Below are 27,870 nucleotides of genomic sequence, written 5' to 3' on the forward strand. Positions count from 1 at the left end.
TTCGTGGCTCAGTGGTTAATGAATCTGACTAGGAACCATGGGGTTCCGAGTTGGATCCCTGACCTCACTCAGTGGGTTAAGGCTCTGGCATTGCCATGAGCTGTGGTGTAGGTCGCAGACGTGGCTCGGATCTGTCGTTGCTGTGGCTGGTGTAGTCCTGCAGCAAAGGTGTGATTCTACCCCTAGCCTGGGAACCTCCATATGCCCCAGATGCAGCCCCAGAAAAGACAAAAAGACAAAAATTTTTTTTTTCAGTTTTCTGGATCACACCTAAATCATTTAAGATTTACCTTTATTAAGTTTTTGAAAGCATTTAACTTAATGTTTTACCAATCTGATATTTTCTCTATTATTTCAGTATTTTATATCTAATTAAATTATTTTTAATAACAAATGTAGCCTGAGTAAAAAGGTTTGGAAACAATCACGGATGACCGGTTTGCATTTAATGTAGTAGAAGGACATATGTGCGGGTACCTTGGCCTGTTGCCGTAGTGTTCAGTGTGCTGTGGCTCTCAGAAAGAAGATGCTATAGAGGGAATGGAGAATGCCACTCAGCATGTAAATTTTTACTTATATTTGACAAGTAAATGAAATGAAGGTAGCTTAAAAGCCTTTCTAATAAACAGAGATATATGTAATTAATTATCAATACCATTTTATAGCTTTATGAAGATTCATCAAAATTAGAGTATGATACAGTTGCCCAGAGGCCCCAGATTATTTAAATATGAACACAGAAATACTTTGTTAACACAAAAGTCATTAACTCCGTGAAGGTCAAGTGAATATTCACTTTCACATGCTCCCGTTTCAATCATAGGTAAGCATGGGTTTGAAGCAGGCTCTCTGGCTCTGTGGTTTTGAATGTTACACCATCATTCCAAACTCCATTTGCTCCTGTCTAAAATGGGGTAGAACAACTGTGCCCCAGGATTGTTGGGGGGTAAATGAGATAACCTGAGAAATGTCTGCCATGTACTAAGTGCTCAGCACACATATTTCCTTTACTGTTTGGACTTCTATGTATGGTGAAATTGTCTTTAGTGTTGATTTGCAAAATGTGGGCTATAACCACCTGTAGTTCCAGTTCTTCCATTCTTTGACATATGACTATTTGCTGGGTGTGAATGGAAAGGTACTAACGAGTACCATTAGGCATCTTAAGAAATGAGATATGGTCCCTAGATTTAGTACCAGCAAACCCACAATACAATATCTCCTTTGATCCCAATTTTTAAATGATTATTAATGCATCTTGCTAATAATACAACAATCATAAAATTCAAAATTGAAAAAAATTTACCTATCATTTCCATACCCTAATACAGTTACTGTTTCTGTGTCCCCCATTCCATTAGGTTCCTCATTCTCTTACAAAATGGTAATTGTAGTTTTTAAAAAATCAGACATGTATTTTCTCCCCACTTCTTATCACATCATTGGACCACTTTAATGGTATAAGCAGTTAGAGAAACTATAGATGAGCTGGGTTTTATTCCTTTTGCTACGGTTTTGCTACTGTCAGTTCAATGTTTCCAACTCTGCTCCTCTAGACCTCCTCCAGTGCTCTTCCTGCTGGGTTTAGAGCACACACTTCTAGAGGGAATTTTTATGGGAGATGGCAGAGCAGAGCTGGTACCAACAAAAAAGCTTGCCCCCTGCTGACACTGATTTGAAGTCTCGGATAGACCATTTGCTTCCTCTTGAGAGCAGAGAAACCACATTGGTGTTGAGCAGAGCTCCTTTCCGAAACTGTGAGGCAAGGTAAAGCCCCTTTCCTCATCACATGGCACACAGATAGGAAACAGAAACAGCAATGGAGGTATCCTAGGAAAAGCAACAATTTTCAGAGAGGTAGAAAGATGATGTACGTGAAATGAAAAAGAATTGGGAAATCAAGGGAGAAGAGGGGATATGGGTTAAATATATAACCGAAAGGTAATAGAATCTCCAAACCAGCTTCGGAATCTTGCTCTTTATTGGTGTGTGGTAATATAGTTGTCTACTGAAACTCCAAATGGAGGCTCAGGGTCCTAGGTCACACCTGTTGCATGGGGTGAGGTTCATGATTTATGTCTGTGTGACCTCTTAGGGCACGCTGCAGAGACACCAGTTCCATAGAAGTGAGACATAAATATACTCCCCCTCTTTGACACACACATACCACCCCAAAATCTTTTATCTGTAAGCTTCAAACATTTGTGTTGGCACCTGTTAGCCCAGCTGCAGTGTCTTTACAATAATGTCTCTACTAATAAAAGACAAACAAAATGGAGCCCAAATTCAGCTGTTTCACAATGTGTTTTACTATATTATTATTTATCCCTGTTCCTTCATGTAAAATATAAAATTAAAAATATATTTTAACATCAGCTCCAGGCTGCTCTCCATTCTTGGAAAAACCATAAGGAGTAAGGCAGGTAAGACCTCATGGACCTCTACTTCCTGGGAGAAATAGGCAATAAAAGTTTAAAAAGTGAATATACATTATGTCTAGGGGCTAGTTTGCTCTTTTATACAGGACAGTCAAAAAGAGCCCTTCCTGATCAAATATCATTTGAGTAGATAATTGCAAGAAGTGAGAAAACAAGCCATGGGAATAGCTTTGGAAAGAGCATTTCAGGCTGATGGCTCAGTCAGTGCAAAGGCCCTGAGCCAGGTGAGTGCTTTGTGTGTGTATAAGGAAGAGTCAAGAAGCCAACATGAGTAGGGGGAAAAAAGAGCCTGGAAGAGAAGATGAGGAGATGAACTTAGGGAAGCAATGACTAATCTATAATCTTATGGACCAAGGTAAGGAATGTGAATTTTTTTATTTTTATTTTTTAGGTTTTTGGATTCTTTTCTGGGTGAGAGAAGAAGACTCTGAAGATCCTGGCAAAGGTGATATGAGCTGACTTAGATTTTCACAGCTCAAACTGCAGGTGCTAGTGTGATCTGTATGTATGGAAGTGAGTGAGACAAGCATCCATGGGTCTTTTCTAATGTTGAGAAAAATGAGCAAGTGTAAAACTGCTGAAAGGAGATGATTTCCAGTCCTCATAATTAAAACATGAATAATGTGTTTTTCCACAATGAAAGGCAAAGGTGCTCTAGAAATTAGCCTTGAAAAGAGTATTCCTATGTAAAGACAAACTTTCATTCAATTTTGACATATGATTTCCTTATTTCAGTAATACTGCACCGAAAAATTCATAAAAGGTTGTGCAAGAGCCTTCTGGGAGTAGATATTCTCTTTCTAGCATAAATTTGTGAGAAAATGTAGATGATGATCTAATAGGAACAGCTAGCATCTTTTCTTGATTCACTCAAATGAATCATTTATTTCTTCTTCTTGCCACAGTTACCCCATTTCTTAAAAGCAGATAAAAACTCTGTTCTGATCTGCCTGGTAAAAGTCTCAAAAGCTTTATTAATCCTTGAGCATGAACTATTTCAAAAACATTAAATCCCTAAAAATTTTCAGCTTTCAGAAGTTATTATGTAAATGTCTATATATGGCTAGGAAACCAAAGAAATACCCAACAAATGGGCTGTTGCTACTATGGTAGAATAATTAAGAAAAAGGGGGGAAACATTTTATGAATTATTTCATGCAAAATATGTAATATTATAGGGACTCACAAAAATAAACATGTTTTCTTATGAATACTGGGTATCTCTAAAGTGATTGGAGATTATGTTAGATATTCAGCTTTTGACTGAATTTTGACAAAATTCAGTCCACTATGAGGCATTAAGTTGAAATACAATTAAATCGCCTTAGTCCAGTACAGAACATTCCAGAGACCCTGTTCAGAAAACAATTCTATGTGTGCAGGGGTATGTAATTTATCCCCCCACACATACACATATGTAAAACTACACAGATAATTTCACATGGGAGACTGCAGAAAGCTTTAGACTACGACCATAATCCAGACTTCTTCACTTACTTACTCTTGGTTTAGTCATTTCCATGCAGTACACTCAGGAACCCAACAAGAATCCAATTTCCAAGTCAAATGGAGGCATATTCAGTAAGTCCCCAGTTAAATTACATATGTCTGCTGTTCACAAATGTGATGTGGATTTAATCGTACCTCATGAATGCGCTACTCTTCGAGTTTCCATTGCCTGCATCCAGCACCATGCTGAGTGAAAGGTAAAGTTCAAGAAGCCTCCATATTCACAGACCATCACTGGAACTTTCTGTACTTACTGTGTGGCACAGATAACACCCAGTTCTGTGTTGGATGAAGCACTGAGGATTTTCTTGTCAATCTAGGTTTTGTTGCCTGGACCTGGGAAAAGAGAGTTTAGGAGGTAATCCTACCTATTCGATTTGGTATTTGTGCCAGAACATTTAGGAAAACAGTGATGTTCTCTGTCCTACCCAGGATGAATTCAAAAAGAAGTGATAGCAGGTAAGAGGCTACATCATGGGAAGAAGTGAGTGGGACTCTAAAGGGATACCATGTATTTATTTTTTTTGTTTGTTTGTTTTTGTTTGTTTTGCTGTTTTTGTAGGGATGCATCTGCAGCACATGGACGTTCCTAGGCTAAGAATCTAATTGGAGGTGCAGTTGCAGGCCTACCCCACAGCCACATCAATGCTGGATACACCACAGCTCACAGAAATGCTGGATCCTTTAACCCTTTGAGCAAGGCCAGGGATAGAACCCACATCCTCATGGATTCTCGTTGGCTTAGTAACCCAGTGAGCCCCAACAGGAACTCTTGGGATGCCATGTATTTAAGAAGGTGGCCCATGGTGCTGCAAACCCTTCCCTTCCTTTCTCTCTTCCCTAATTCTCCATCCTTTGTTTCCATAATTAAAATAGGATTTCCTAAAGCTCCACCTATTTGCCTTTTCTTCACTGATTTTTTTTTTTTTAATCCTATCACCCTTCCAACTCATCTAATCCAACTAATCTAATAAACCGATACATGGTAATATTATAAGGCGTTTTATGTAGTTTATGCATATAAGGTTCTCTCAGATAACATTTATATATATATAAATTCAAGTTCTGTGGCTATATTTTAACAAAGGAAGTAATTCAGAATTGAAACTCCATGGTAAAGTGGTTAGGACTTTTGAAAGTTCTTGTTTTGGTTGCAGACTGACCTGATCGACCTCAGAATACTCCTTGGAAGATCTAAGTGAAAGATTTTTAAATGTTAGAGTTTATAAGAATTACCTAGAAAACTACTCAAATATTCATTATGCAACTATAAAACAAAAAAAGAATACACTATTCATATACTTAACAACATGGATGAATCTAAAATACACAATGCTAAAAGAAATCTATCATTACAAAAACATACCATGTATCTCACTTGTACAATGATTAAGAAAAGACAACATAGTGGTCTTTTTCCTCCGAGTCTGTTATTACCTGAAAGGGGGCACAATATATCCTTCTAGGGTGATGGAAATGTACTATATCTTGATATTAAATAGAGTTTATGCAAGTATATTCATATGTAAATACCCATATACATACTCGAGACTTCTGTACTTTACTGTTAAACTTCAATTTTAAACATCACTTGGAACACATACTAAAGTTGAGATCCCTGGGCTCTGTCATAGGTATTTTGATTTAGTAGCCTGGTAGTCCCTGGAATCTGTATCTTTTTAAATTCCTTTGGGGCATTATGAAAATGATGTAAATAGTCTATGGACCACCACTATTTTCAAAAAATACTAGGCTAAAAAAGTGACTTTATACCTCCAGTGAAAACTCAAGGCTAGTCTGGGTTATTGAGTCCTCCTACTTTGATAATTTGTGTTACCATTTATGAGGTTATGCAATTTCAGTTGAAATCTTTCTTACTATGAATCGAACCACAATTCTATCATTGAATAATATTTTTTTCCTTCTAGTCAGCAAGAGGAAAGAATTTGAGGTTGGTATGGAATTCTTTAGGCTATCTTCTGACCTCTAGTCAAAACCAGATTATACAACCCTTAGAAACTCTCCATCTTCCACCCCCATCCCCACCTGTTGAGCAATTCCCATATCCTCTTAAGCATCAAGTTTTGAGCTCTAGTTCAAAGGATATTGTTTAATGAGTGTTTTTAAACTACTTATTTAAAACATTTGTCTCCATTTATTACCTGTAAACAATGCTGTGTTTCAATATGCAACTATATTCCAAAGCATTTTAAAAACTTCGTTTTGTTTACAAATTGTGTATCTTTTCCCCTCACAGTTCTTCCAGTAAATTCTCACAGAGATGCAATTGTTATGTTAAGCAAGATTTAAATACAGTTATTGCAAAATTTGTATTGATGTCTACATAGCAGATGAATTTAATTTTCTTAATTTTCAATTTGCATACAGGTAATTCAACTCATGATAATATAATTCTGCTGAGTTCCCTCACCACATGTTGAAGATGATATTCAAAGATGGTAGTTGTGCTGAAAAGAAATCTGAATTCACAGATATGGCTAATTTTATTCTGTTAACTCTTCCTTAATCTGTTGAATAAATAGTATAAAGAATTCTTCTTCTTTTTTTTTTTTTTTTTTTTTTTTTTTTGCTTTTTAGGGTCATACTTGCATCATATGGAAGTTCCCAGGCCAGAGGTTGAATCGGAGCTGTAGCTGCTGGCCTACATCACAATCATGGCAACTCAGGATCCGAGCCGCATCTGTGACCTATACCACAGCTCATGGCAATGCCAGATCCTTAACCCACTGAGCAAGGCCAGGGATTGAACCCACATCCTATCCTAGTTGGGGTCGGTAGCTGCTGGGCCACAAAGGGAACTCCAAGAATATAATTTGTTTGCATGACTTTCCTAAAATTACACTGACTTAAGTGGAAATGCATTAAATTAAAAATATAATGCAAACATTTTGTTGAGAATATAGAATATACTGATAAATTTAATGGCCCTATTTTTCACAAAAATAGTAAAGGAGAGAAAGTGAGAGGTAAATAACGAGAAGAGCAAGAGAAAATTAATAAAGATTTTAAACTTATTAGTTTTGAGAGTGTTCTTTTTAATAGACAGATTTAGCAGAATAAGAATAAATTGTTGGCTAATTTAACAGTTAAGACTGATATTCAGTCTTTCTGTCAAATCAACCCAAATTAAAGGCTTAGCCCCACTACTTTAGTAACTATGAAACTTTGGTCAAGTTACTTAGTTTCTTGAAATAATGGTGCTTATTAAGTTTGCTGTAAGTAAGCTTGAAGAATGCTAAACACAGAGCCTGATACATAGTAATTACTTTAAAACAATAGTACTTCTGATATGATCATAACAGACACCTCCTAATAAGGGTTGAGGTTGGACACTAGAAGTATCCTTGGTTAGAGTCAAAAGAACAACATAATTCAAGATAATGCTCCCAAATTCACTATTTCAGCTCTGAAACATTCCACAAATTCTAGTCTGAATACAAAAGAAGATGCATTTATTTCTGTTAAGACCTAATTTAAAACCAAAGCAAACGGAATTTTGCCTTTCTTGCATTTAGCACAGACATAATATACTAGTATACGCATAAGTATATTGTATGTGCTGGATAACAATTTGTTTTTACGTAAATAGACTTTAATAACTAAAGTCCAATAGTAAAACTGATCTTATCCAAACTAAGCCAGACTAGAATAATTCAAACTAAATGAAGCCAAGCTAAAGAGAGACAACACACAGAAGAAATGATATAAAATTGAACACAAAGACCATGAAATGTTTATTACAGTCTAAAAAATACCTATATTATAATTTTGACTTTCACACTATTTCTAGCTGGTAAAGCTTGGAGAATTGAAACGAATGGTATTCCCAGAGATATTTCAAAGAGACAGTGTGAAAATGATACATTTCATTGGCTTATTTCTGCATTTAAAGTTTTAATACTAATTGCTCATTTTTAGAAGGCTATTCAAAATAATAACAAGATAATTTGTATTTTATTTATTACCACATGAAGATATGCTTATATTGCCTCATAAGTGAGACTGGGAGGTTGAAAAAGCACTGTCTCTCCCATCTCACTCGCCCCCTCTTGCTTATATTTCTGATGACTCACTATCAGTCAACAAGTTTAAGAAATTTCTTCACATATGCCTAAAATTTACGAATCCTATTTTTAGGAGCTAGACAGTCTGATATTTATAAAATGACTAAGGAAGATAATTAGTGGAGGCGTAATTTCCATTTGGCTCATGGGTTATGGAAAATTTTCTCCTTTTCACCAGGCTCTTTTGTTTGAGAAAACAACCCTGTTACACCAGTTTTCACCAGAATTAATCTGGTTGAATTATAGTGAGGTGTAAGCACTCTTTGTTCCTCACTTTTTCAAGTGCATCCCTCCCAAAGCCGTGTGTTTGCTTAAACATTCCCATTTTAGGAGGATGTTTCTTTAAGTAGAAAATGGATGAGACATATTCATTCCGGTGCCTGGTACTATATTACATCAGTTTTACAGCTGAGGCAATAGGCACTAATTTGTTAAATAAACTTCCAAAATTCAGATATATGGTAGGGCTGGGATACACATCCAAGCAATACTTAATCACTGCATTTAATGAATCTTAACTATTTTTACCCTAATTAACAGTATGGTTACTTTTAAATCAAGAAAATTTGATTAGGTAAGCCCCAACCTTATTTTAGGATAGGGCAAAGCCATGGAAGACATAGCCATTTAGCTCAGGGTACTTTCATACATGAGGTTGGTACAAGTTGCCAGCAGCCCTTCAGCAGATGTAGACCTTGGTCTTCCATTGATCAACCTTCCAAGTGAACACAGAGGTGGGTGCTTCTAAAGCCACGTGCTACTCTGAGTAACCCACCCAATCCATCAGGTTACCAGTTCAAAACAGAGAGAAATGGAGATGCTTGTATTTAACAAAATGTAGTGGGTAAAGAAAAATAGGATTATAAATATATCAATGACTAAGACACTGGAAAAATCCTAAAACTCTATTAACAGGTCCACCCTTCCAGCATTCCTGCTGACATCACCTGCATGATTGTTTCCATGCTTTATCACTCTGGGAAATAAATACTATGATTTAAGCCTTCTATTTTTAGATCATGTTTGTAAACATTGAAGTATGGCTGACTATGTGACAAGCACCACACCAACTGTCTCATTTCATAAACTCTCAACTAATGACACTTGGAAACTTACTGAATAGCTATGTTGCAAGAGAAGCAGGAAATATATACATTTCTACCTTCAAGAAACAAAAAGAATTTGGCTTCGAACATCAACAAGTAGCAAGTAGTGCTATTCTTACTAGAAGCCTGTGGAAAACTCTCCCAGAGGTAGGTTTTTGGTGTCTGTTCTCTTCTTTCCTTGATTTCTCCCTTATACCCAGCTAAACCCTAAAAGCAAAACAAACAACTGAAAAAAAAAGCAAAAGAAACTTTAGTGATCTATCTCTTATTCTGCCTTCTCAATTTATAGATGAAAAATTTGACAAAAACATAATAATACCCCCTCCAAAAAAAAAATAATAATAAGTTGCCACAGTGAAGTCACACAGGTAATGCTGAAAATAAAATAAAGGAAATTAAATGCATGCTGTTGATTATTTTAGGGAAAGTAGCATAATGTAGTAATTAGAAACCAAAGAAAAGTCAATAAATCAAAGAACTACAGAGCTTTAAAGCTTAAAAATGTCTTAAATATATTATCCAAAGTAACCTGCTGCAGATCTCATGGGGGTAAGCCAGAAGCAGTCTCCATTGATGTGATCTTTCAGCTTCTCAAATTCCAGACTAGCTCAAATGTCTCCTGCTCCTCACCTCAACACCAAAATGCTGGGGGTTTTTTTGTTTTGTTTTGTTTTTTGTTTGTTAATATATTTAATACAGACCATTTCAAAACCCCTATCTCTTTTTATGAGGGTAGCCTACAAAACAAGAATTGGGGAAATTTATTTATTTACTTATTTGCTTTTTAGGCCCATACCCGCAGCATATAGAATTTCCAGACTAGGTGTAGAATCAGAGCTACAGCTGCCAGCCTACACCACAGCCACAGCAACTCGGGATTCGAGACATGTCTGTGACCCACACCACAGCTCACGGCAACACCGGATCCCCAACCCAGTGAATGGGGCCAGGGATTGAACCCACATCCTCATGTATACTAGTCCGGTTCATTTCCATTGAGCCACAATGGGAACTCCCTAATTGGGGGAACTACAGAGCAAGACGAGCAAGATCTCAAAGAACTAGGATTTACTTGGGTAATGAGACATGGGTAATGTGAACAAATAAATAAGCAAGAAAATTGAAAATTGTTATTACTGCAAAGGAAAAAAATGGGCAGTGAGATAGAGGTGAGTCTGGAGAAGCCACCTAGGCCACAGTGGTCATGGAAGAACCCTCTGTGGTTGTGACATCTGAGCTGAGAGGAGAGAATGGGAATGAGGCAATGCCAAGAACTCAAGAAGAAGCCCCGTGGGCAGAAAGACTGGAGACACCTCTCTGCTTTTTGTGTCTCTGAAGAGAGTGAAGGAGTGCTCTCCGGGGGTGAAGAGGCAAACACAAGGGCCAGCGCAGGAAAGTTCAAGCACTGTCCAGAAATGGTCACATGCATTGGAAGGAAGGAGGTCTCTGGGACTAAACGATGGGCAGAGGTCAGGTGAGGACCAGCCCTAAATGTCTGCAAAGGCATGAATTGTATGGAGGTGTCATGTCTGGGGGCTTTTAATTATCTTGCTCCTTTGTTTATTCTGGAGTGTAGTTTATTTGGCTGATTCAGATTTTAAAGGTGTCAGGGAACTCATCTTTTTAAAAGAGTCCTCAGGGATGTCTTTTCCAAAAGGAAAATAATCATACTTCACTTGTGATTACTAAGTTTGAAATAAACAAACTTAACTAGTTCACATTTTAAGGAAAGTGTGAAATGTGTTTGGGCTGCTTTTTAATTTGTTATCTAATTTAAAAATCTTTTCATTTTTAAATCACCAAAATATTGCACTTTCTATAGTTTATCTGCAATAACATCAGTTTCCTACCCACTGCTTGTTTAAAAATTAGGAGGTAGTTAGGAGCACTTGAAAAAGAAAATACAAAAAACTGAAAACCTCTTGTCATCTGTTCCAGGTGATTATTGATATGACAACATATCAGTTTTGAATGAGGGGAGACTCTAGAGCAGGCAGCCTTTTAGTTCAAATGACAATGAATTTTTCTATTTATGGAACACACAACAAGAAGAGAAATAGCCCTTTGTACATCTCTGTCATTGTGTTCTTTTTAATTAGATACAGAACATTTAAGTGATCCTTAAACTTGATGTCAGTAAGTCCATCAACAAATGTTTACTAAACTTCACAAGGTTTAAGGTATTCTACTGAATGGTTGTTCATAAATGAAATCCAGAGGGTTACAGTCTACAAGGGGAAAATTAAATGCCTATGAAAAGATGATCAATAAGACAAGGCAGCACAGGATAAATTAAAACTGGGTGGTAGACATCAGAGAGTCAGAATCAGATCAGGAAGCAAGCACTTCAAAGTAGAGGTGGAGTTCAGACTAAGCTTTGGGAATAGAAAGTCTGAGATGGTGGAGAGCAGGGTGAAAGCTGTGAAGGGCAAAGTAATATGGATTAAATAAACACAGCAAATACTAAACGATTGCTGCAGTCTAGGTCTTTCCGTAAAGTCAAAAATGCAGGAACAGTATAACTTAAAGCCAGATCAGTAAAATCATATTCAGTAAGAGATTATTGTGCACAAAAGAACAGTTTGTGAACTGAGAGTCAGTCTTCAAATCCAAAACCAATATGAAGCTCAGAAGCATGATGTTAACAGGGCGACGTAACAGGATAACATAGGAGGTGAAAATGAGAAGTTGTGTAACTTTCAAAATGATCATTTTTTACAATGAGGGTTTGGGACGGATGGACATTGGTTAAAAGTGATGATCTTTTACCTTTTAAGGTGACAAGTTTATTTTATGGTTATCAGAGGCATTTACCAAAAATAATTTGTTGTGTTTGTATTCATGAAATACGCTAGATTTAGTTTTTCTAACTGGATGGTTTGTCTGGGGACTTTTCAAGCCTAGTATCCATTTTATTTTAATGATCCCTAAGCCCCAGCAGCCCGTGGGTAAAAACTGGATCACATGAACCATTTTTAATTCTGTTTCCATAGCTCTAGCCCTCTGTCGGAGAAACTGTGGGGACTTCAGATTTGTGAAGATTGCACTCGCCTCTCACCCTGGTTACTTCTGTGGGTCCTAAGAGGCCTTACTCCACTGTTGCTACATGGGCACAGAATTAGGACTGACTTGTGCCCCCACCTCCTACGGGCTCTTAGTGAAAACAATTCACTCCTTCTTTCTCTTAGCAGAATTTCTCACCTCAGGCCTCACACATGAATTGCTGAAAGTGGAGCTGGATGGCAAACAAAATCATAGATCCGAAACCCTTAGGGATAAGTGTGAAAATAATATTATTCCGTAAACAAGCTACTGAAAGAATACTATTTTCTGAAAGCAGCAGTAGTAAGCAGACAAACTGGCCCTCAGTGAAGGCAGAGGTTTTCTCCTCTCATTCATTCACTTTTGGAACTTGGGCCGGTCCAGCTTGGGAGCTTCCAGAGCATGAGGGGAGAAGACAGGTAGCACAGGGGCTGCGCTCCAGATGTGAGCTCCTGTCCCAGCATCACCTCTCAACCCTGAGATCTTAAAGTTCATCTTGGGGCTTTGGATTTCACCTTCTTTTTAATTTGACAAAAAAAAACAAAACAAAACAAAACAAGGTTGGCTTAAATCATTTTTGTTTGTTTTTCTTCCTAAAATTCTACAAGAATTTTATATACATAAAAGATCATATATAGATAAGAATATATATAAAAGATCATTCTATTCATATGTTTAAAAATATCAACTCAATATAAATAAGAACAATATGTCTATGTAGGACCCTTGAAGTTCTGGGTCAAGTTAGCCCTGTTGACTCAATAAGTAAAATATTACTATTAAGCACATACCATATGTGAATATTAATCTGCAAAGTCTGAGAGCAAGAAACAGTTTTTAAATTTTCTTCATGTCAACACAAAACTGCCTCTAAAACGCGGCCTTGTTTACTCCTCTATCTTCTGGAAGGAGATTCTATTTTAATCCGTGCCAGGGCCCTTCTTTTCAAGGAGATGGCCCCAGAAACTGGGAAGATGAAATGACTTCTGAAACATGGGCAGAACTTCAATCTCGACCTGTACTCTGATGGCTGCTGCTGTCCCCATTTTCTGTAACGGGCAGGTCTCCACATCTGAGCCACTTGTGGTCATGGGCATCTTTGCAGAGGTGGGTGGCTCTGTCCAGGTTCTATGCCTCCAAACCCCCTACACCCCCAGGTCTTGCCTTCTCCTCATGACTCTCCCTCACTGCAGATCTCAAGTGCCCACACATGATGGGTCCATAGATCTTTGTTTCCTCTGCATTTCTAGGAATTCTCTTCCTTTTCATTTTCTATCCATAGTCTCTTCAATGTGTTTGGCATTTACTGAGCAAAGGAAAAAGCTAACATCTGATTTCCCAACTCTGACATTATCTGAGGCAATGAATATGTAGGCCTGGTTACATGCTTGAATGGAAAGAGAAGATAAGGAGCAATCATTAATGTCTAAATAGGTTATCCTGCCTACACCTGCTGGCTTTATGGGTAAAGGTAGATGCTTTAGTTAAGCAGCATAAAACAAGGATGAAAATTGGCACTGGCTTAAAGCCAAAAATCAAGTCGAATTAATGGGTGCTCTTTTGCTGGTTTTACAATTAGCTCTAGGTCAGGTAGATAATCCCCTCTGGTTCATATGGCCAAAAAGAGAAGACAAAACAAAATAAAAGCCTCCAAGTATAAACAAAGACAATGACACCAAATTCTTAATTTGAAATTACAACTGTAAATTTTTGAACAATCACAGTAAACTGCCTAGATTTGCCTCTTTTCTATCCAAGTACATTTCTCTTTCCAATCAATGGATGCTGCCTGCCTGCTTCCATACTTAAATTTGGGATATTCTTGCTCAGAAACAGCATCCTGCCTTAGATGGAAGATACTTTGAGAAAGGAGTTTGGGGTTAGTAGATGCAAACTGTTCAGAATGGATAAACAAGTCCTACTGTGTAGTTCAGGGAACTATACCTGATTTCTTAGGATAGATCATGATGGAAGATTTTATCTATGTAATATATATATAATTATATATAATTTTATTTTATATATTACATGTGTGTATATTTATATATGACTGGGTTACTTTGCTGTACAGCAGAAATTGGCACAACATTGTAAATCAACTATCATTTTAAAAAATAAAGAGGAATTACATTTAAAAAAAAGAAAGCTACTGCTTAAATGTTGCCACAACTATCATTTCTTTGGTGCCAACACCTAGTGACTGTTCTCTTTTCTCCCTTTCCAGCTTCCACGGCCCTCTGAGCTCCTAGTTCCCTCTAGTTCTGGATGACCAGCACACCATCCATTACCATTTGTGAGCTTTGGTTTCAGGTCTCTCTGAAAGGTTCTGCTTTTGACTTTTGCATGTATCTAAGCTCTGCCTCCAGGTCCTGGTGCAGACAGGACAGGACCTTACCTCATTCCCTAACCCAGTTTTCTACCTATATACGTGATACCAAATAGACTCGAGTACTCACTTTGACAAAGCAACATTATCCCAGAAACCTGTGCTCATGCAGTTTCACAGAAAGGTTTGTATGTGATGTTCAGCACAGACTAAACATGAATAATAACCAAGAAGTACCGCTTGTAAAATGAGTGATTATTGAGACAACCTAATGACTCAGATTTTCTTGAAAAATTATTTTATATTTGCGTGGACACTTGTCAACATATTCAAGAAATGGGAAAGATCATCCTTGTTCTTCACAGGAAAATAATTTGATGAATTTTTTGATGATTACATATTTGATGGCTCTTGAATATTGTAAGAAATGTAGAAAAGGACGTACTTATTATTTTGTTAATAGTATGTCACTTTAGTTGCTCTGTGGCTTTGAATATACTGCTGTCACCAGCTCAGCAAGCATTTCAGACTTAGTTCTTCAATTCTCACAGAACTGACATTTAAATAAGTCATGTTTTTTAGTCCATGTGACTAGTTGCTCTAAAACCATGTATGGAACAGCCCATTCTTTTCCCACTAGCTTTTAATGTGACTTTTGTCATAACTATACTTAATGAATTTCATTTCTGTACTTTCTGTTTTGTTCCATTGGTTAACTTGTTTATTACTGAACCCATACTAGACTATTCTAATAAAGCTTTAACATAAGTCTTGCTATCTAGAAAGGTGTTTCTACATGGTAATGTTAGCTAGTTTGTTTTCTTTATACTTCAATGTAAATTATAGAATTGGCTTCTTAAATTCCATAAAAAGCAAACAAACAAACACAAGCCCTACTGAGGTTTTGAAAAATAGAATAGATGTAATTTATGAAGAATTCATACTTCAACCATGTTGCCTTTTCTTTTTCATAAATATTTACTTATCTAGGGTTTTTATTTGGGTCTCCTCCATTTATTTATTTCTTAATGCTTCTAGACACAGTTTTGTCATTTCTATCACAAGAACTTTACATACCTTTTGTTTTCATCCATAAATGAATCAAGACTACAGATTATAGATGTATCATCGTAAGTAACCAAAAGGCAATCCTTCTTAAGAACTAAAATAGCTTCTAAAAATATGTAAACCTAATATATAATCATTGTATAATAAAAGTCAGACAATACAGAAAGGAAATGAAAACTACCCATGAGACCACTTTCCAAGGTAATAACTACTAACATTTTGTTGAATATACATCTAGTCATTGTTTCTACAGATGTGTGAGCACACTGAGATTTACTCACACTGAAACGTGCCCACATGTATGAGTAAAATGCTATTAAAACATACTATGCTCTGTTAAATAACTTTCCCCACTTAAAACATATCATGAGCATCTTTTGGAGACAAACTGTTCAATAGAGGATTTTATTTTATTTTATTTTATTTTATTTTATCTTTTTATGGCTGCACCCATGGCATATGGAAGTTCCTAGGCCAGGGGTTGAGTCAGAGCCATAGCCACTGGCCTACACCACAGCCACGCAAGATCTGGGCCATATCTGCAACCTACACCACAGCTCATGGCAATGCCAGATCCTTAATCTACTGAGCAAGGCCAGGGGTCAAACTCAAATCCTCATGGATACTAGTCCAGTTCATTTCTGCTGAGCCATGACGGGGACCCCAGGTTATTACTCTTAATATATTTTCAGTTAGCATTTGTTTCTTTGATAATTTATGGCTTTCAAGATATCCTTTAAAAGTCATTTCCTACTATAACATTGTAAAAATAATCGCCTAATTTTCTTATAGTACTTACATGGATTTATTTTTATATTCAATTAAGTAATTCCATCAGGAGATGTATCACAAACTTTTGAACATTTTTGTCCCAATATTTATCACAAAATAATGTACTAAATAACCACTAATTCAAAATACTAAAGTCTTACAAATACTCTATTTTGGGATTTTCCATTACATTGAAATGTTTGTTTCTTAAACAGTATAACAATATGTTATGCACTATAAATTTATCATACATCTTAACATTTGAAAGAATAAATCCATCTGCAGTGATTTTAATTTTTCAACTTTTATTAACTCTTGTTAAAATTTCCTCCTTCTAGATAAACTCTAAGATCATTTTCAGGTGAAGAATTCAAATAATGTGGAAAACTGACAACACTTTGTATTCTCTTGTCATTAAGTTAAAAAATAAATGTTTTTCCAAATGTATTTGCACTTGTTGTCTAATTTGTTTTAGCACTAGTTGAGATAACTGTTTGTCTTGTTAATGTTAACACACTAACACCTGTTAATATGAAGAATCATGAATAGGTTTTTAAATTTTAAGCTATTTTTATATTCCAGACATATCTCCATTTGGTCATGCTATATTGTTAGTTTTAATGTCATGCTGAGTTCCTCCGGCTAACATTTTTTGAGGACTTTTGATTCTATATCAATAAATGACATTGTTATATTTTATTTCCCTTTTTGTGATGTTGATCAGTACTCTCTGGGTAACAAGAATTGGGGAATTTTCTGTCTATGAATGTATACTCTGAAACTCACTGCTAAATTTTTTGATCCTTTCTCAGACTTCCCACAAGTTCAAGCTCAAGAAACAGATATTCTAGAGCAGTAAACTATGGAAGTGTAGTGGAGCCCACTGGTTGGCCTTCCCAAACCCTATCTAGTATAGCTTCTTGTGCAGCAGAAGCTGTAAAACTAAAAGTACAAAATGAAATACTCAGATTCTCCTTAAAGTAAAAGAAAAATAATAAAGCTTTCAGTTCAGTTCAGAGGCTTTCCCCAAAAGAAATAAATTTGTCTTATTTTCACTGGAGATTATGTTTTTGTAAAAGTTACATTAAAAGAGCAGGGAAAAAGCAGTTCTGGGGCTTAAGTGGTGCTTAAAGTAATCATCCTTGGGTTGTGGGTGTTGTAAATTCTGCTTTTCTTCTTTTTTTCAGAGCATTTTCTTTTACATGAAACCTAGATTGAATGGGCAAATATGGTTCGACTTATGAGAGGGGTTTTAAAATTGAAATAGTATTACTTGGCAAATAATAAAAGTGAAAAGTGTGATTCTGAAAAGCTTTAAACAGGGCTAGCCTCAGGGGCTTACAGCTCTTTTCAAAACATCATCTCAGAAACACAAAGATGCAATATGATTGAGAAGTGTGGATTTTGTAGTCAGACAGACCAGGAAATGAATCCCAGTTCTGCTACTTACTGACTTTGTAACCTTCAGTAAATTGCTTAATCTTTCCCAAATACTGTTCTCTATCTATCTATATATAAAAGCATAATGTCTAACCATGAGGTTACTGTGCAGAGAAAAGAAGATATTATATGTGAAAACTCCTTTCATGGTGTCAGGCACACACTGTACTTTCAATAAATATTAGGACGGGTCCCTCCCTGGATTTAAAACCTGAAATTTCACCTGTAAGGAGAGATACGCATTTAACTCACATTTTCCCTTTTGTTATGATCCATTACATTCTGTTAATCCACTCTTGAGTTATATCAATTATTTACATATTTGAAGAAATCTGTTATCAGTCTTTCACACATAAAAAGACCTTCCTGTGCAGAGGGGAGCAGTGGGGGAAACAGTGTGGTAGAGGAAGCCAGGCTCGCTGCCATCTCAGAGAGTTGGGAGGGAACAGGATTGGTGGTGTATTACAAGTGGTTATAAGAAAAGCTAAGAGTCAAGGAAGAGAAACTTGAGATAGAGGAGGATAAATATTGCCTGCATTATAATTTTTTCGAGGGACAATGCTGATGAAAAGTCATTGATTTGGGGAAATGACTTCTTCATGTAACCATTATAAAGCGAGTAGAGAATAGAATAAACTAGGAAGATTCATTTTCCCCAAATCCTCCAAGTGGAAGAAAGCACTGAGCACTAAGTAGATTCTCAGTGAAACTCACTGAGTAACTTTTATTCAAATCTCTCTGAGCCAAGAGAAAGTAAACAAGTGCTTTAACTTTTTTTTTCCCTAAGAACTCCTTGTAATGATTTCTTGCAGTAGACCAGTATTCTACACATTTTTCAAACAGCTATGGAATACAGGAACTTGCCCAGGATGAAGAAGTTTATAATGAAGGCAGAATGAAAATTAAGGTTTTGATGTTGCACTTCACCTTATGGACTTTGAAATTAGAGCTCAAACTGGGAATTTTTCTGGTGGTATTACCAGAAGTCACTGTAACTTAAATTAATCTTCTCCAAGTTCATTTAAACTGTACCTTGAGTCTTCTAGTTCAACTCCTTAAATTATAACATATGCTATCACTTACATGTGGAATCTAAAAAAAGGACACAATGAACTTTTTTGCAGAACAGATACTGACTCACAGACTTTGAAAAATTTATGGTTTCCAGAGGACACAGGTTTAGGGGTGGGTGGATGGGCTGGGGGTTTGGGATGGAAATGCTATAAAATTGGGTTGTGATGATCATTGTACAACTATAAATGTAATAAAATTCATTGAGTAATTAAAAAATTATAACAATGCATTTTTAAAACCATGTTAAGTAAAGCAGGAAGTTAAATTTTCCTACCGTGGAAATACATCTAGTGGTTTCAACACAAAAGTATGTCATTTCAAGCTGCAAAGTTTATTTGCAGTTATTTTTCTAGCATCTTCATTTCAAAGACAAGGAAATAGACCCTCAGACAGTAGTCAACTGGGTCAAGGACACACAACTAGCATGTTCACAACTGATTTCACCCATGTATCTTCTGACCCTCGGACCCCATTCCTTTTTTAATTATTATTATTATCAGTTATTGTTATTACTACTTTAGCTTTCCTAAGCATCAGTATTCTGTGGATTGGAAAATATAAATCACTAACACTTTTCATTGGTGTTCTAGGCAAGAGATTTAGAAATCAAATCATGAGAAAGAGAAATCAGGATCTTATTGTTTTGCTAAGGTACACAAATTTAAACATACATGTAAATGTATATATATATATATATATATATATATATATATGTACATTTTCAACATTACATACACACATACATACAGTGGAGTCAGGAGTTCTCTCTCTTGGAAGCTATGGGGCATTAAGCAGGGTAGTTAATCTAATTTATCATCCTGGCTTTCTAATGAAGATCACAGTAGATAATAGGTAAGAATAGTCTTTGTAAATTCTAAATTGTGAAGCAAATGTAAAGGATGATCAGGTCCTCACATTTAGTCAGTGCCAGTAATGAGGGAAGTTTAATGTATTATGTGTAACCCTTCTTTTGGCTCATTTTCCTCTGCTCACTGGAGGAATAGGTGGCCTATTTTATTAGTCAATATAATTAACACCAAGCAACTGCAGTAAAAATCCTTCAAAAATCTCAATGGCTTAACACAAAAGTTTACTTCTTACAAAATGTGATACAGGTTAGTGGGAACATTTTGACCTAGAAAATAGGATTTACTTGGCTGTGACACAATCATCCCAACAACACATGAGCTCCAAGCTGGAGAGAGACTGAGGGACGAATTGGCTCTATATTGTCTTATCCCAGCAGTGATACTCATAATTCTTCTGTACAATCCATTGATTCCCATTTTTCTGAAAAAGAAGCTAGAAAACACAAGAGAGCCCTTGGAAAATTTGGTGAGCACTACCTGTCTCTAGCACATCTATGGACCATATTAGAATATCAGCCTCTTTACTCACTAATGGTGTCATATCATCATGAGATGGAGCCCAACAACCAAGGTCCTAAAAAAGTAAGGGATAAGTGAATAGAATCACAATATGATCTTATTGGGGGAAACTCGAAAGAAAAAATCGGAATGTTGGATTCTGTCTCTACAGCTACAAATGAGAAATAGTATGCTTATTTAATTTATAAGTAGTTGTTTATATATATACACACACACACACACACACATAATGTATACTATAGATCTTCTTCAACTTATGATGGGGTTATATCTTGATAAACTCACTGTAGGCTGAAAGTATTTTAACTCTAAAATGAATTTAATAACCTAACCTACCAAAGATTGCAGCTGAGCGTATCCTGCTTTGAACATGCTCAGAAAACTTACATTAGCCTACAGTTGAGCAGATCATCTAACACAAAGCCTATTTCATAATAAAGTGTTAAAATACATCATGAAGTTTATTGAATGCTTTACTGAAAGCAAAGAAAAAAAGGATAATTGTGTGGGTACAGATTGGCTGTGTGTCAATTGTTTACCCTCATGATCATGCAGCTGACTGGGAGCTGCAGCTGCTGCTGCTGTCCAGCATCACAAGAGAGTATCGTCCTTCATATCGCTAGCCAGAGAAAAGACCAACAATCAACGTATGGTTGCCACTGAGTGCAAATTACTTTCACATCACATGGTAAAGTCGAAAAATCTTTAGTCGAACACTCATAAGTCAAAGGCCATCTCTATATAATCATATATATAATACAGAATATATAATGTAAAATATATATTACATATAAATATCATAAAATTATAGAATGAAATAGGCATAAATCATAAAATGTAACTTTCTTGCTTAACACCTGCTACAGGCTTTCCACTTAATCTAAATGAGACAACTAGTTGTTTGCCTCTATTCTGCCTCATATTACAATTACCTGAACTTGTTATACTCTAGCCACCTTAGACTTAATCGTCTTCCTCAAATATAACAAATTTATTTTTGACTCAGGGACTTTATCCTTCTTGGTCGTTTTGCCTTGAATGCCCTCCTGCCAGTCTTTTCTTAGTGGCTCTTTCTCACTCATTAAATCTCAGTCCAAATGTTGGTATCTTAACCTCCTTTCTAAAGTTGCTCCTATACCTGAATTATGCTACTTTGTTTTATAGTCAATATAGTTTGTTCAGTTTAATATATTTTATGCCCTATGACATGATTATTTGTCTTAAAACTACCCAACCCATTTTCGGTTTTGGATAGGGACTGTAGTTTCAGAATCATTTTATTTTCCCATAATGCCTAGCATATAAAGAAGCCAAGAAATATTTGTTGCACTGAACTTGTCAGCTAGAAGTACATTTAATATTTTACATACTTGATTTTGACATCATAATAAAAAGGATATGAGAACATGCTCCAAATTATGTGAAGTAGAAAAGGGGACTTGATCATTACGAGCCAGCAGTATCACTTTTACCTGTTGGTCAGTTTGCCTGGGCTCTTCTCATTTTCAAATATGAATAAAAATCATTAGTTAGGCAGTATAATCTAAGCTTAGAATCAAACTCAATTTTGTCTAAATTTTTCAGTGTAAAAGTTACAAAAACTGCTAAAGAGGCTCAATTCATTTGGGAAAAAGAATTGCTCAAGGATTTCATTTAAATAAGGAGGGTCAAGTTGGTATTGTGTAGACAGCTGATGTGAATAAGCATTAACTGTAGGGCTATTTTGACAAATTAGATTAATCATTTCCTGTTAGAATTGGCATATGATGAAAAGGCATGGAGTAGGAATTAGTAGTACAAAGTCAAACAGGTCACTGAAGATACCAAAGAAGATGACTAGGGTATGAGCATCTTTCCAGAAAGCAGAAGTATTACCTGTCACTTCCTAGAAAACATCCAGCACATACAAGAATCTGTGTAAAGAAATGATTCTAAAATGGAGTTTTATAGAAACCATGTCTTGGCAGAAAGGAGGTAAAAGGCAATACAAATACAGAGAAATATGTACAAAGTGTAAAACTTGAAAACTAATCAGATGATTCATACGTGTGGATTATTTATTAATTCAACATAGATCAGTACACTTAGAATCTCCAAAAGCCCACTGAGATTTATAGAGCTTTCCTCAATCCATCTTTATGACCAGCTCTTGGTAATCCCAGCTCATTCCATTTCATAAACACTAAATTATGACAGATTATAGGCTAATTTCTCTGGTGCCAATGCCCTTATACTTAATGACTTGAAGTGTATTTTACCAAAAATTGGCTATAAACCTGTTTAATTAGCAGTTCCATATGCAGAGTTCCTGTTGTGGTGCAGTGGATTAAGGATCTGGTTTTGCTGCAGCATAGGTTGCAGCTGTGGCTTGGATTCAGTCTCTAGCCAGGGAACTTCCAAATGCCCCAGGTGCAGCAAAAAAAAAAAAAAAAAAAAAGATACAGAGACAGAAAAATTTACATATTCAATAAAATATCACTGCAATAAAACCCACAAAATAAAAAACAAAACAATGCCAGTTTCCATGAAAAATTCTTGGACCAGTTTAAGTAAAGCTGAGTTGCTAAGACATTGTTGTCAAATCAGATGTAGGAAACAACTCTAAAACATTGGGAGAAACATGGATTAAAAATTAGATGAACTCTGAGCTCAGATTACAAAAATAAAAATGGCAGAATGCCAAATACAGCAAACATATGGCCCTTAGTTCAAAAATTGTATATGCTTTTTTTTGTTGTTTTTTTACATAAAATATATAGGACATAAAAACATCATTGAATTTTTGTCCCTTTAATGATTTCTTTTATGACCAATACCATAGCCAAAATAAGAGATTTTCAACTCTATTATCCTCATTCAATTGACTGAAAAAGTGGTGCTGCAGAGGAGCTGAGTGGCTTAGACAACTGATAACAAGCAAAGCATAATTTTCCTGACTTCCAGTCATGTGTTCTGTTATTTTAAATTATTTCCCCTAATCATTCTGTTACTGATCTTATATTTTGGGCCTTGTTATAATTTGGAAGATGACTCTTTAAAGTAATTTCCAAAAGGTAACAAGTTAATGTTGAAGATGGGGGACATGGTGAAATTCTTCACCTATACCCTCAGGAGAACCTGCTGTGGATGACAGTTCTGGTGGCCATACCTCAGTATGAACCCCAAAGCTTTCACCAGGGCTGTCCTGGCTGTTTCCAGGCAATGACTGTGCACAGTAGGGGATACTAGAGCCAAACCATCACCATTGCCCATGAAACCACTGTAGCGGGTCACGTTCCCAGAGCTATGCTACGGTGTGAGGATCTTTCTATCCAATCCTCCTGTCCTCTCCCTTTTCTGGGTTCAGACATGCATCACAGGATGTTCTCCCTGCCCACTTGTGCTCTCTCCCAATTCATCCTTCACAAGTGTTCTCCTGATCAGTTGCTTGCACATCTAAATCCAATTTGGTGCCTGCTTTTAGGAAGCCTGTACAGATACAGATGGTACTAGTCATGATCTAAGGAAATAGATGGGATATAGGAATTTCTCACTCACCATCCCAGAGATAAGGAGAACCAAATTTTGAGTACAAAATTGGGCATGGTTAGTTCCTAACACAAGGAGATGATCTGGTTGCTGAAGACTTCACCACTGGTGATTGGAAAAAACATTCTACTAGAGGAGAACACTCTTGTCAACTAATTCTTGTAGCTTCTTCAGGACATCTTCGTAGGCCCTGTACATTCCCAGTTATTCTGAGATTTAACCCTAGATATTGGCCTGACTCCAAGAAAAATAAACGGAACAGTTCCTATAGCAGAACTCTCTTCCCTTGGGCAAGGGAGAGAGATCCCTATTGCCTTCTCATGTTCCAGGTCACAGGCCCAAGTGGTGAGACATCTTGGCAAGTTTTGAAAGTCCATAGGGGCCTAAAGAGCCAAAAACCTCAGTGCATACACCCCGATGCTTTGGCATAATAATCCTGCCTTAGCTGAGCATTTACTAAGCTCTGGGACCCCAGTGATCACATCTGAGGTTTCTCATAAACTCTGTCCCCTCTAGCACTGCAGGAAATAAGTGCATTATTGTCCTTAGCTCTCATATTTAGCCTTTGAGTCCTGTTAAGAGCCCTCAGTTTTTCATCATTCCTCTGCCTGGCATCACTACGACTTAGTAATATACAGCCATTATCACTGTTCTAGTAGACATTGCTTCCCCCTAAGGGTACTAGAATATACCACAACAAAATACGCTTCTTTGGCATACAGGTTATATTGAAATAAAGGTCACCGACAACAAACAGATGCAGGAGAAGTTCTAAAAATAAAACATAAGTTTTCCTTTTATAAAGGAAACTTTTAAAGGAAATTTCCATTTGTAAAGACATCTCCCTCTTCAGTACCAGGAAGAGGAGAATTCTTAAGTCTTATCAATGAAGAAGGCACTGGTTTAAAGCAAGAAATCTTACTAAACAGGATAACTTTTATTTACCATGCTTTTCCCAGTCACCTTAACATAACTTGCTTTACCTCCTCAGAAGCCCCAAATTCTTTTTTCCGCTTTAGCCTAAGATGGTATATAAGCCCAAGTTATAAGCAACCCCTTTAAGTTATTCATCACTGGGTGTTTCCATGTATATACATATGCACCTGTTACTAAATTTCTGTTTATTTTCCTCTTATTAAGCTGTCTTTTGTGTCACCTGGTCTGATCACAATTTTTTGATGTATAAAGTGTTGCCTTCCTACAGAAGGTATAGTGACACCCCTTGGGTTTGATTTTGAAGGCCTTTGATCAGGGACCTTAAGACTGGACAAATAGAGATTCATTGATTTAGATGACTGGTTTTGGGGGACATAGCACTGAATAATCTTGAAAGAGCCAAAGGGAATTGGGCAATAGGCTACTGAGGTAGCTCTCAAAAGCCTAGAGAAAGCATGACTCATGGTGAGAGAAGTGGAAAAGCCTGGGTTTCCCTGGCATACAGAAGAAGAAGGAATAGAAAGATTGAGGAAATTGGACAGGCTAGTTTGAATATATTCTGTGAGAAGAAAACCTGTGTCAACTAAAAAAAAAAAAAAAAAATACATGATGTGAGAGCTGTGAGTTCAGTTTTATGTGGGGCTCACTGAGGACTATAGCCCAGAAGACAGCCTCCTAGATAGCTCTAAGGAACTGCTCCAGAGGTAAGACAGTATATATATGATTTCAGCCAAGGGGGATCTGTGAACTCAAGCACACATTTTGGCAAAAGGCTGCTGTTACTCATGAGGAGCAGATATCTCTATCAGTGATTTTAGTGCTTTTCTAGGTATGAGAATATGCAAGGAATTGTGTTCATAAAATTTACTCCTGCAAATATCTAACTATCTGAAGGCCTGTTCTGCCTGTTTTTCCCAGATCACAGAGTTCCTCATTTCTGATATCTGCCCTGAGCTCCTTTCAGGGTATATTAAAGGTCAGTGACTGCAGTGGCTAATGACCTAATCCTTGTAGAGCTGGATGGCATGTGACATTTAGTTGGCAGCCACCACAGATTGTTTCATGGAAAGCCCCCACCCCTATCCCCTGCCAACACATCATTCACCAAAGCCATGAGGAATGCACTCTTTAGAGGGTGCAGGTATCATGAAGTTGTTCTGTGGCTCTTCTCTTTAGGCCAGGGCTGGGAGTTGGATAGATGGTTACCGAGATGGCTTGTTAATTGCCATGGGGATCTGGCCCCAGAGTAAGACCAGATGACTAAGATTAACAGAGATGCTGAGGACCACATTATGATAGGAAGTAGAAAGTCAGAGGGAGAGCCAAGGGAAATTAACTTGCCAGCAGTTGTGAAGATGGTTAAGAGAACATGGTGCCCCTAGACTCATGCCATTAGGAAGCCAATTGCGCTGCTACTTAACATCTATAATCAGAAGAAGGAGGAGTTCCCGTCGTGGCGCAGTGGTTAATGAATCCGACTAGGAACCATGAGGTTGCGGGTTTGGTCCCTGCCCTTGCTCAGTGGGTTAACGATCTGGCGTTGCTGTGAGCTGTGGTGTAGGTTGCAGACGCGGCTCAGATCCTGCGCTGCTGTGGCTCTGGCGTAGGCTGGTGGCTGCAGCTCTGATTAGACCCCTAGCCTGGGACCTCCATATGCCGCGAGAGCAGCCCAAGAAATAGCAAAAAAAAAAAAAAAAAAAAGAAGAAGGAAAGAAGGAAGAAGTAGTAGGCTGACGGCAATTGCCCTAATAAAAAGTTTTGATCTAGGGAGTTCCGCTGTGGCTCAGCAGTAACAAATGCAACTGGTGTCCATGAGGACGAGGGTTCGATCCCTGGCCTCGCTCAGCAGGTTACATATCTGGCATTGCCATGGGCTGCGGTATAGGTCACAGATGCAGCTCGGATCTGACACTGCTGTGGCTGTGGTGTAGGCCAGAGCCTGCAGCTCCAATTCAGTACTATCCTGAGAACATCCATATGCCACGGATGCGGCCATAAAAAGACAAAAAAGTTGTGATACCTTGTTCACAATTTTTAAGTATACAGTGTGCTTGGGTCCAAGTCCTAAGCCAATATTTATATCTGGAAACTGCTGACTGAAGAGTGGCTGTGTCTCTAAGATGAAAGACCTACAACCCCATGGCAAGTATACAGTCTAATGATTCCATCAGTGCTAAACCAAAGGAGCCTACAGGATTTGACACAGGTGCCTATACACTGGGTAAAATCAAATTCTCAAGGCATTTTAGCAACATAGAGTTGAGGTGACATTGATATTCAGAGATGCAAAATGTTATCAAGCTCTCCTTGGTAGAGTCGGGCTTTACAGAGGCCAGGTAATAAATAAAATTCTAGTTATGGCATAGGTCACGGATGTGGTTCAGATCCAGTGTTGCTGTGGCTATGGTGTAGTCCTCAGCTGCAGCTCTGATTCAATGCCTGCTAGGGAACTTCCATATGCCACAGGTTGTGGCCATAAAAAGAAAAAAACTCAATTGGATTATAGGGTACAAGCCAAAAATTGGGTGGTGTCTGCATTGTTGTAATATTGAGGAATGGTATGGAAGAAGAATAGAGCAAGGCAAATTTTCCCAATGAGCAAAGCTGCACATGGGTCCTCCCTACTTTGGAAAACAATGACTAGAGGTGAGACTATATATGGATTCCTGAACAGAGGTCAAAGGCCTAGTTAGCTATTCAGGGGCCTGAAAGGGAAAAATTGGAAGATTGATGATAAGGAGGTATGGGGGAGAGAAAGGTGGATGGGTATATGGGAGTGGACATGAAATGTGAACATTTTTGTACACATAGAACACCCACAAAAGGCACCCACCTATGAAAGAGGGCCTGGAAAACCAAGTACACCAATGACTTGACCAGTTGATGTCTACTAGTCGTTGTCAGGGGGCTTCTCCATTCTTCCTTCTAAAGAGAGAAAGGTGATTCTGATGGGTGAGTTTGAGAGAATGAAGATCCATCTGTCTGAAGAAAACTCTCCTGCTCAGGACCAGGCAGTAAGTACTCCAGGATCAAATGATTTTGTGGGTCGAGGCTATGGGTAAGGGGGGATATTCTCGGCTCCTAACGCCTGTGACTTAAAATGAAGAGCTCATGTATGAGTAAGTTCTTGGCAAGCCCATTTGGCTAATGAGCCTAAAG

At 37.3% G+C, this 27,870-nt stretch overlaps 1 protein-coding gene across 5 annotated transcripts in view; it reads right to left on the reverse strand.

Moving 5' to 3' along the window:
• Positions 1-242: 242 nt before the first annotated feature.
• Positions 243-27,870, reverse strand: part of LOC110256428 (uncharacterized) — a 1,007,420-nt gene continuing 979,792 nt past the window's right edge. For 3 of the 5 annotated variants that reach the window (XM_084991380.1, XM_084991379.1, XM_084991377.1), the window contains one exon: positions 2,808-4,283. In XM_084991380.1, coding sequence (XP_084847506.1) covers positions 4,259-4,283 — 25 coding nt within the window. In that variant the 3' untranslated portion in view covers positions 2,808-4,258. Of the gene's footprint in view, positions 4,284-27,544; positions 27,637-27,870 lie in introns of all 5 variants that reach the window. The other 2 variants (XR_014824871.1, XM_084991378.1) reach the window with 2 other exon arrangements.

The sequence above is a fragment of the Sus scrofa genome, chromosome 13, assembly GCF_054392235.1.
Source record: "Sus scrofa isolate SSC_HxYL_T2T_F1_AM1 chromosome 13, Sscrofa_HxYL_maternal_Yorkshire_Landrace_v2.0, whole genome shotgun sequence".
Lineage (NCBI taxonomy): Eukaryota > Metazoa > Chordata > Mammalia > Artiodactyla > Suidae > Sus > Sus scrofa.